Below are 11610 nucleotides of genomic sequence, written 5' to 3' on the forward strand. Positions count from 1 at the left end.
CTGCCCTAAAGCCCCGACTGGTGGAGGGCTGCAGTGATGGTTGACTTTTTACAACTTTCTCCCATCTCCCGACTGCATCTCTGGAGCTCAGCCACAGTCATCTTTGGGTTCTTCTGTACCTCTCTCACCAAGGCTCTTCTCCCCCGATAGCTCAGTTTGGTCGGACGGCCAGCTCTAGGAAGGGTTCTGGTCGTCCCAAACGTCTTCCATTTAAGGATTATGGAGGCGACTGTGCTCTTAGGAACCTTAAGTGCAGCAGAAATTTTTTTTGTAACCTTGGCCAGATCTGTGCCTTGCCACAATTCTGTCTGAGCTCTTCAGGCAGTTCCTTTGACCTCATGATTCTCATTTGCTCTGACATGCACTGTGAGCTGTAGGGTCTTATATAGACAGGTGTGTGGCTTTCCTAATCACGTCCAATCAGTATAATCAAACACAGCTGGACTCAAATGAAGGTGTAGAACCATCTGAGGGATGATCAGAAGAAATGGACAGTACCTAAGTTAAATATATGAGTGTCACAGCAAAGGGTCTGAATACTTATGACCATGTGATATTTCAGTTTTTCTTTTTTAATAAATCTGCAAAAATGTCAAAAATTCTGTGTTTTTCTGTCAATATGGGGTGCTGTGTGTACATTAATGAGGAAAAAAATGAACTTAAATGATTTTAGCATATGGCTGCAATATAACAAAGAGTGAAAAATTTAAGGGGGTCTGAATACTTTCTGTACCCACTGTATGCACTTTGCTGAAACTGTGTTGAGGTACAGTCCAAACCTCCTGTCATGAGTCACACTGCTCATCTGCCCAGACACTAATAAGCTTTAATGTGCTAGGTGTAGCACATTTTAACATCAACATACAGTGTGTTTGAAACTAGTGTTCCTTAAAGATATTTACCATCTAAAAGAGGACGCTGTGAATTACCTAGCTTCCTCACTTCACTGTCATGAGCATTTGTTTTCTCCTTCACTTTACTGAAAAGAATTAACAGGACACATGAGACCAGAAGGTTTGGTTTAATGTGTAATGGACTTACTATTATGTTTGTCAGGGGAGTACAGTCAATCATGTTTCCCCTTTTGCCCACCCAGCAAGTACTTGTGTCATAGGAGCAAATCAAACTGGTAAAGAAATCAAATGTAATGGCAGACAAATAAAACAAATTCTGCACATATCTATAGTAGTTGCTATGTTTATTGTAATTGTACCTGTGGCTAAAAATGATGATTTAATGATGTTATAATGCAACAAACAGCAACTTGATTGATAATATAACATAATACCAAATCATCAGATTATGAAAATGAACCCAGATCATTACTGAATCTAATGAATTCTGCCTTTTTGCTAGCCATGCATGTTCTCATTACATCCTTCCATTTGCTCCATGAGTCTCTTGAACCTTACCTCAGATATCTTCTGGAACTGGCTGTTGGCTTGGCTGCATTTCTCCACTGTCTCCAGCGCCACCTTGTAGTTGTCCACAAAGGCCTTATACACTCCCAGCCTACTGGCCTGGGTCATGTAAAAGGAGACAGAATAACAGACATAAGTAAAAGGAGAAACAGGCAGAGGCAAAGGAAAGATGAGGGACCAGGATAGCGCCACTCAGCTCTCTTCTATCTGATCTGAATAGTTTGATGGGTACTGGAGACCGAACGAATAACTGATTTACTGTCTAATACATGTACAATTACAAAACAACATGTAGCGGGTTACAAACACAAGTACATAAAACAAAACAAACTGGAGTACAGCATGCGCTGACCTTCAGTTAGCACCTCCATATCTTTTTTTAACCTTTATTTATTTAGGGAAATGTCCACTGAGAGGCCACCTTTTGCATGTCCCATCTTTATATCAAAATTTATATATAGCTCTAGTAAATAAATTAATTTCTTTTAATCATAAATTGGGATCACACTCAATGGCAAGAAAGCACTTCTGTAAGAAGATTTTCATCTGGCCTTCATCAGTGTCACAGTACAACTGCTTATTTAGACATTACACACAGGTGAAACTTCTTGAGTTTATTAGTGTGCAAGAGTTCACAAAGAAGCCTTTAAACTTAACTGAACTGTTGGAATTCTTTAGAAATATTAAGTTAAAAGGGTGCTTTGCGAACACTACGTTCTCATCAAACCAGAGTACTTCTGGGAAAGACACAAATCATTTTTTTATGCAGTTGAACTGCAAAGCCCGCTGTTTGGCTTTAACACATATACAGAATGGTGCCTGCAGTGGATGGTTGAATAAGGCACTGCGCTCCCTCTTTTGTTCTATCAGCATGTAGTCAGTGCACACAAGCTAACCACATTCTCATGATGCCACTGGTGGCTCTGTGCAGTCCTCCCGAGTGAAACTTTGTCTGTCCTCTCCCTTTCATTGACAGCCCCTCTCTGCAGCACTGTATGTGAAATGTACAGTGACACATCCTGCTACAGCTACATATGGATGGCTAGGCCAGGGGTGGCCAATTCCAGTCCTCGAGGGCTGCTGTCCTGCTTGTTTTCCAACTATCCCTGCCTGACCCGCTGCTGATTACCTGGCTCAGGTGTGTTCAGTCAGTCAGAAGCTGGAAGATACCATCTTAGATGAAAGTGGAGTGAGGAAAGATAAAGTGAATTGGTATCTGTGGAGAGCTGGGCTTGAGAGAGGAGCTGTGAGGGAATCACCCAGTGTCATATGACAAAGGATGTAGTAGATCAATACAGTCCCAGTAAGAACAAATGATATTTTGTGATCTAGTCATCTGAGCACAAATGTTTAGCACAGACAAGAAGTCAATATCTGTTCATCATCTCATCATAATGATGACTTCATCATGTCAAACCACCATGTATCATTACTGAATTTCCAAAGGAGGAGATTTTTTGACTTGGCAGCTTGGCTGGAAAGTACAACATGAGCATAATGACGTTAGGATATGTCATCATTTCATCATGTGGCTTGAATACATTAACCTTAACAAAACCTCTCAAGGTCACTGTGACGCAGAACATTGAGCAATGCTCCCATCAAAGTGTCTGCACTTTAAACAAGTTCACGTGTCATTGTAGTGGGTGGTAAAACAACAGCTTGTGGTTGGGAGTGGAGGTGGAAGAAAGAAGGAGTGAGGGTAGGAAACAGAAAGAGAGAGATGGGACAGTACCAGAGTGTTGACTAGAAGCAGACATTCAGTAGATGATTAAAAAAACAAATCTGCCGACTAACGTGTTGGACAGCAGAAGGCTACATTCACGCCATGTTTCTAACAGTATCTTTTACATACATCCAAGCTCTGCTCTCATTTTAGAGGATGTCCCCGTTTTAATCAAGTAACACTGTCCACTATATGGAAAACATGGCTATGAATTGTATAGCTGTGTGGCTATGTGGAATTCAAAATTCAAAGTGAATTTGTAATAATATATTTCAATAATCAATTAATAAAAAATATTTTCAGTAATTTTCCACTTACATAATTTAATCAAAAAATATTTAGCATGAGCACAATGAATATTTAGCAAAAATCAGTATCTATGCGCTGCACATATGCTTGATTACAGCTTGCCTACCTGTTACTGCCTTTTTGTTGTACACATATAGACAGCTCCTACATGATCTTTAACACACTACAGTCGTCAACATGTGACTAGCGACTGCAGAGTACAATTATACCAGGGAGATTTCACCACAATAACCACTCTTAAATGGCTAGCATGTGGTTACAGTATAATACAGTTGCAAGAAAAAGTAATGGCACTGTTTGCAATTTCCTTGTTTTCTGCATATATTGGTCATGAAATTTGATCTGATCTTTACCAAAGTCATAAATATCAATAAACCCAATATTTCTAAGATGATAAAACACAATCATGATCTTTGCATGTCTTTACAACCAACACTATTAATTTTTCTTGAGACTGTACACACATCAAAAACACAGGTTAAGATAACCCTAACCAAAACGATCATATATTATCTAAATACCATAGTTAACATTCTGACATACCCTCATCATAATTTTATTTTAAATATACTCAGAACAAATACAATAATCCATTAAAAGGTTATCATGAGGAAGCAGTAATCCACTTACCCACAATAACATAATACAGTAATTAGTGTCAAAAACCGACAGCATGCCTACAGAAATGCATTTTCTAATTTGTCATGAATAGCCCAAAAACCTTCCTGCAGAGCCATGACTGTAGCAACATAAGACCCTTCCTACTTCTACCTCATGCCTCCAGGGACTTTGACAATTTGGTTGGTCAAATGTTATCCTGGCAGTCACAGGCTGCAGCTGAGCCCTTCCCTCGACTGAAATAGGTGAGAAAACATGGAACTCTGGCTGGGTTTTATCCCATGTCTGCTTGTTTTCCCTCTGCATTGATCCACTGGCCTCAGAGCTGCTGACAAGGAGCAGTAGGGAGCAGAGCAGTTAATTACGCTGCCATCTGCACCCTCACACTGCCACTCTGACTAAATGTGTAGCTGCCGCAGGACATGCTCATCTACGCACATATAGCTAGCAGAGATGGCAACTGATGACTACACTACTAGATGGCACTTCGTGGTGTGGCTCCTGGGTTCCCCATAACGGGGGGGGGGGGGGGGGGGTGGCGGGCACTTAAAATATATAACGGGGGGTGGGGGGGGGGGGGCTGAGCACTTAAACTAGTAAAAGTTATCAATGCATGACAACTGTGGACATTTTCTTTGTTAGTAAACAGAAGCTTATGAAGTATTGGTAATCAATCCTCCTGAGTTGCTGACACATTTCCACCCTCTAAATGTTCAGCACTACCTTCTATTAAACAAACGCCTCATTAAATCTTCTTTTAAACACATATTGTGATTCATTCCTGCACACACAAGTCAACCAATATGTTTTCATGAAAAGTTTAGAAAGTCCTTTCTTCTTCTGCAAAAGTAGTTAAGATGTAAGATGGGTATGACTAAAAAAGGTTATTATATAAGATAGCTGACTTTTAGTATTAAAACCATACAATGATTTTTCCTCCAAACCCTTATTTTGAAGAATATATACATATCTAATAATATATACAGTACATACAGTAGCTACTCTGTAGCTGAATCACCACAGTGTGAATGAACAGAAAAGACATATGTAAATCTAGCTTTATGTGACCTTATCAAAACAAACAATGTGACACTTTGGTTTTGTCCAGCAATATAAGGTCACAAACTGTAAGTTGATAATACAGAAAGATTAGATCTACAGTCTACAGCATGCTTTCCAGATTTAGAAAGCCTAAGGTCTTGTTCAATGCATACACATGAACGTCCTATTTTAAAAAATCCCTCTGCATCCAAATCAAACCTGGCAGTCCACAGAACACTGAATCACAGACCAACAACTTCATACAGCAGGCTCTCTTTTTGAAAGCCTAAAATAAAGTCTATAATAGATTCCAAATTTTTAATTCTGGAATGACACTTAGGCTTGTCCTCTAGTCAAAACAAGGGCTTCCCAAAATGTCACAGGATCTCTCATAATGGGACACCTGGTTAACTCACAGCTCATTAGCAAGAAAGAATCACATCTCTTAAGATGCAAAAACCAAGGCCATAAACTAAATGTGGGACATGCTGTACTCATCCATAGTTATTCACATTTATCTGATTGCTGACAATATTTAAGGGGCGATACTTAAAACTGCATATATTGTTATGTCATTGGAAATGGAGATCAAACATTCGGTAGCTGGAACTTTATTTATAAATTCATTATAATAAGCTATGCTTTTCAATCAGTATTTTAAGATGAAATTAATACTGTGGTGCCCCCTTGTGCAAGGCCCTTAACTTTAGCTGCTCAGTGGCCACAGACTGTGGTTGTACTGGGCAGCTTCCATATGTGAATGTGCAACTGCGTGAATGTGAACAGGGCAGCCCTGAAAAGTGAGAGGTGGTCTGTTACTGGCGACTTACAGTGGGACACACTGGGAATGAACTGACAGGACACAGCGTGCCAGGCAGTGATGTAGTTGAGTCACTAAACCTAGAATCCAAGTCAGGTCTCCTCAGGTCAGAGTCAAGTCTGAGTCACCAAAGAAAAATCTGAGTCGAGTCCCCGTTACCCCAGTCACAGTCATCGAGGTCTACATTAAACAAGACTGACACCACTCTCACCATTTCATATTCCACACTTTCTAATATTGCATCACCACAATGCTTGGCAATGTGATACATAAAATGATTTATAGAAAGGCGGAGTATGCACTTCAATGGAAGTGTGCAAGACAGCATGGTGTGGGCGAACAGGTTTTAATATTTATATCTTAGGCCAAATTATTATGGCCTAAAAAAAAAAAAAGTCAGTCTGAATCTCCAACTATCAAATATAAATGCTGTCAATGCTCGAGTCCATGTTCGAGTCATGAGTCCTACAAATCCAGATTTGAGTCAGACTCGGGTACTCCAACACTGGTGCCAAGGTTTATTTACTTCATTCTCACCTGCTGTATGACTGCTTGCAATAATTTGTACTTATGGCTGCCTCTGGACTTTACACAATATTGGGCATTACCTTGTAAACTATGCTTCTGTTTGAATTTATTTACTTTGTCTGGTTTCTTACATCTCAGTTGAACATCTCTATTACAGCATGCTGTCTATAATATGACCAACATACACACTGTACAGTATATGCACAGCTTAGCTGTTACAGTATGTGCTAAGAAGCCCTGTTCAAATTACATTATCGTCCCTACAAATCGGACAGTGAGTGTAGTAATCTAACACAGCAGGAGAACCAACTCACTTTGAAACTAGCTGAGGCCTGGAGCCACACACTTAATGCTGCTACATTATGAGCTGAACATAATGCAGTGCAAACATGACAGTGTAACAGACCAGAGGCTGAAACATTTCTGTAATCCACTCAGACCACGGACACAGTGGTATACAGTCACATACGCACACACCATCCAATTTAGAAGAGTGATTCATGAGTACAAAATGGTGAGAGCCTGACAGGTCTCCTTTTAATACTCATCTACATGTAGCCTGTAAATGATGGAGAGAGAAAATAAAAAAACCCACACAATGTAATTTCTGAGCCCACGTCAGACTCACCAGCTTCTGGAACAAATGTCCCACGGTGACCTTCTCATCCCACTGCTGGATGTTGGGTAAGAGGGCATCATAGAACTCCTTGTGGATCTCAAAGATGTCCTGGATTTTGTAAAAAATGGTCTCTATCTGCTGGATGGTGAGGACAGGCTGGGAACTTGTGGCAGTGGCTTTCAAAGGACGCATGGGCTGGAAAGGTAAGAGAGAGAAAGGAGGGACAGACTGAACAAACACAACTGAGCAAATGAGAAAACTGACCTTAACTAAACATACCAAGAATTAGAAATTCTATTTAAGTATAAAATGAGGTTTGTTTTATACACACATTCAGACAAAAATTGGTTGAAGTTGTAGTTAAGTTGATAGTGAGTATATTTTGGACCAGTTAACTTCCCAGGCAGTAGCCTAACTGGACCAGTGTCTATAACCTCAAATCAGAAAAAGTTGGGATGGTGTGTAAAATCTAAATTCAAACTGAAAATAATGATGTGTAAACCATCTGTGTCCTGTATTACATTGCAAACAACACAGCAGCACATTATTTGATGTGATAACTCATCAATTTTGTTCTTTGTTCAAAATAAACACTCACTTCAATTCTGATGATGCAATACATTCCAAAAAAATGGGACGGTTGCATTTCAGGGCCAGTAATGAGGTAAAACAATGAAATGATAGTTCCTCTTGAAACAGGTGATACCAACAGGTGACTGCAATCATGATTTGGTACGGAAGTGGCCAAGAATGGCCGAGCCCTTTAGGAACAAAGATGGGCCATTTGCCAGCATATGCATGAGAATTATTGAACAGTTTAAAAACAATGTTCCTCAAAGAAAAATAGGAAAGGATTTGGATATGGTGCATGACATAATTAAATTTCAGTACGTAAAGGGTGAGGGTGCAAGCCTAAGCTGGATGACTGTGCTCTCCACCCCCTCAGACGGCACCGTGTCATCCTCTGTCAGCAACTGAACTCTTATCCACTATGCTGCTTCTGATCAGTCACATCACACGCCAACTCAGTTAATCATAGATGTGCATAGAGTGGACATGGTGGGGGGGGCCTGAAATACTATGAAAACAAAGGCTTTTATGTCATGGAAACAAAAGCTGTCAGGGGCTGATGATGAGTTAGTCTTCCACTGACTGCAGGGGTTGTATGACCATTTAAAAGCAAAGACAATGACTGCAGGCACACATACACACACGCTACCAATTTCATCTACATATGACAAGGCAGCAAGCTGAAAAGCCCTCATCAGGTTTGACACATGTTGGACAGATGAATGCATTTGCAGACTGGTCACCTACATATATCTCCATCCACATTTAAGTGAGGAATATGTGGGAAGCAAAATGTGTGTGTGGTATCACTGCCAGGGGTTAAAGTTGTGTATAACATATAACGTCAGACAGTACAGCCCCTATCCTTATCATTGCTACTGTGTCTAACATTGATGCTCACATCTCAACTTAAAAATGACATGGGTCTTCTTGAGTCAGGTATAGTCTTTAGACTTGTCAGTGTCTGCGGCTTGTGAATCAGCTTGCAATATCCTATAAACTAAACCTCCCCCAAGTTTAAAAAAAAAACAAAAAAAAAAAAAACAGGAACTAACTCTTTATTGGTTGAACTGTATTATGACCTGATGTGTCACATAGGGAAGAGCAGGAACTGAAAGACGGATCAGATTTCTGCCAGCAGTTTATCTCACTGACTGCCTACTCACTGCAACTTTGTGTTTTAGCAGTGGAGGTTTTTTTATTGTTGTGTGATGACAGATCTTGACAGTGTGTAGGTTGATACTGCACTTGATAATCTGCCTGCATCTTGGTCAAAGTGCAGCATGTGGCTGACAGTGAGCAGCAGTACATGACATAGTGGTTTAGCATGAGGAGGCATGTTGAGTTAATGTTTCAGGAAACTGCACTGACTGTGGTCCTGCTTTCAGTATGGCCATTAACTACTAATAGTGCTCTCATGGGTCTTCCCCAACTCACACAGCAGTAGCACTGCATCATGCAGACTGCTGGATCAGCTCTGGCAGCCTTTCAGTTCCAGAAAACAAGTCTGTTAGTCAGTGACAGAACTTTTTATAGAAAGTGAAATTATTTGCAGGAGATCTTGTTTGGCTGTGTGTGTACATATTAGCGTGTCTCACCAGTAGCAGGGCCTCCAGCTGGTTAATGTAGATCTCCTCACTGGCCAAGAAGCCAGACAGCACCAGTTTCTTCATCTCCAGGCCTTTCTCTATGTCTCGCTGCAGGATAAAACAGACCCGACTGTATTAAAGTTAAACACACAATCCAAGGATCATATATTTGCAAACAACTTTAAGTTATGTTTTTAGCCTTTTAGTCTTATTTACAGTGGGTCACAGAGAGGCAGACAGGAAACAAGGGAGACAGAGAAAGAGTGGTGGAGACCTGCGACAAATGTCCGCAGTTGGACTTGATACATCGACGCCAAGCACACAGTGTGCTGCCAAGTACAGTATGTGGTGTGGCACGCCATAACCACTCGATTATGAGGCAGCCTTCAAACGCAGCTTTTTTCCTAACCAATGCTACATTTCAATACATGACTCAAGCTCATTTCCTGGATGATGGCACTGTAGTTGCCACATCAGGTAAGATTACAAAGTGTTTGGACTGAGCAGCAGCTGTGTATTGGAACTATTCTCTCATAACAAAAACACCTAAATGTCCTGCTTCCTCTGTGGAAAGTTGTACTCAAAATGCTTTTGAAGCAGTTGTTGTATTTTGACTTCAATATCAAGGGACGTCGCCGCCCTAACTATGTGTGGGGAAATGAGCAAGATGAAAACATAATGCACTTGTACTTTTATCCCTATAGTGAGGAAAATATTAGCTTGACTCAAAATTCTCTCTTACAAAAATGTGAGAAATACAGTGCAGCTGGAATTAATAACCCACACAAGTTAAACTGAGGCAAATTGTTTCTACATTTTCATACAATAGCTCAGTTAAACCTTTTCATTCATCTCAATGTTCACCTCAATTGAAGCAGGGTGAATACTATCACAGCACATAGTGGACGAGAAGCAATGAAACACACCAGACGGAATAAGGCAGATGAGTCATTCTCACGTCTGTTCACACCTTTGGGCTTTTTATTTCCATCTACATGTCACACATTCATCTATTCTGGGCTGTAATTAGAGACCATAAACAATGCACAGCGTCTATAAAGACACAAGTTTCAAATATGCATAAAGGCTTATTGTTCCTTAGATACAGAAATATTCCAGATGTCTGGTATCCTCATTTGTGCCATTTCATGCCATCAGCAAGCCACTGATGACATATACTGCACACAATGTGAAGATGAAAATGCTGTAAACGGTACTGTAAATGGTAATAATCTACAATTAAAGCTACTCATGCAGTCCTTATCTAAATACTGCTCCTCAATAAAGCAGCATAGTGTCATAATAAAGCAACATGTTCCTAACAAAACACCTGTTCAGACTTTCCCTTTTTGGCCTCTGCTGAAGAGACACACAACAGAAATACTATAAACTGGAGAATTCCTGTCAAAGTGATGTTGAAGTATCTCATATGAACTTTAAGGGAGGCCGAAGAATTGCCATGAGGGAGGAATGGAGGATTAATTATTGACACAGTCTCACAATGATATCAGCAACCCAGCTCTGGCTGATAAGACAAGGAGGGAGCCATGACCTCATTGTTATAACCCAATCACGACTGACATCCGTCTCCTGCCACTCAATTTATCCCTCAATACTGGAGCTATACTGTATAACCAGGTACACTATATATGTGCAGAAGAGTAGAGGTTTAGCAGAACCATTACTTTATCCCACATTAAAGACATCTACCCTACATACATACACACATACAGTACATTTGTCAAACCTTTAGAGATTTGACACATATGTGTGAAATGATGTTTTCATGAATGCAAATAGTCTTTCTGAAGTACAGAACAGGCCACACATTAAAAACCCGTGATCACTATTTGTGACGATGATGTTAATGTCACTGTGATTGGTGACAACTGTTCTCTTAAATAACAGTGACAGTCTAAAGCAAATCAGAAGGAGAGGTATTCCTTAAAAGAAGCTGAACGATAACTTGCCTCATGAATAGAACTCACAGCAAATGCAGGGCTAGAAATGAGTCACACTTTTGAAACTTTGTGATATGTAAGTACTGCTGCAGCGCGGTATTTATTTTAAGCAATAGAGGCCATATGCATGACCACATCTTCAGAACATTCTTTTTACAGTCATTGTGCTTTTATCAATACTACAGGAATTCTTAAAGTGTTTGTGGGGCACATTTTGTGGTCTTAGCAGTGTTGCAGTCCCTTAGGAGTCCCTGAACTTGCCCTGACCTTTGACTAAACAACACAGAGAAATGCACACAAAACAACTGTATTTGTTGGTGATGCATTAAGCCTGCTCCTTCTGTGACCAATATGTCATAGCAGGATGAAAAAAAGACAGGAAAGAAAGGAAAACATGTTTTTTTTCCC

General features: G+C 40.2%; 1 protein-coding gene across 3 annotated transcripts in view; it reads right to left on the minus strand.

Moving 5' to 3' along the window:
• Positions 1-11610, minus strand: part of abr (ABR activator of RhoGEF and GTPase) — a 141467-nt gene that overhangs the window by 62087 nt on the left and 67770 nt on the right. For all 3 annotated transcript variants that reach the window (XM_020600481.1, XM_020600483.1, XM_020600484.1), the window contains 3 exons: positions 9251-9349; positions 7092-7277; positions 1413-1520 (listed from right to left, as the gene is read on the minus strand). In XM_020600481.1, coding sequence (XP_020456137.1) covers positions 1413-1520; positions 7092-7277; positions 9251-9349 — 393 coding nt within the window. The remainder of the gene's footprint in view (positions 1-1412; positions 1521-7091; positions 7278-9250; positions 9350-11610) is intronic.

The sequence above is a fragment of the Monopterus albus genome, unplaced genomic scaffold, assembly GCF_001952655.1.
Source record: "Monopterus albus unplaced genomic scaffold, M_albus_1.0 scaffold47.1, whole genome shotgun sequence".
Classification (NCBI taxonomy): Eukaryota; Metazoa; Chordata; class Actinopteri; order Synbranchiformes; family Synbranchidae; genus Monopterus; species Monopterus albus.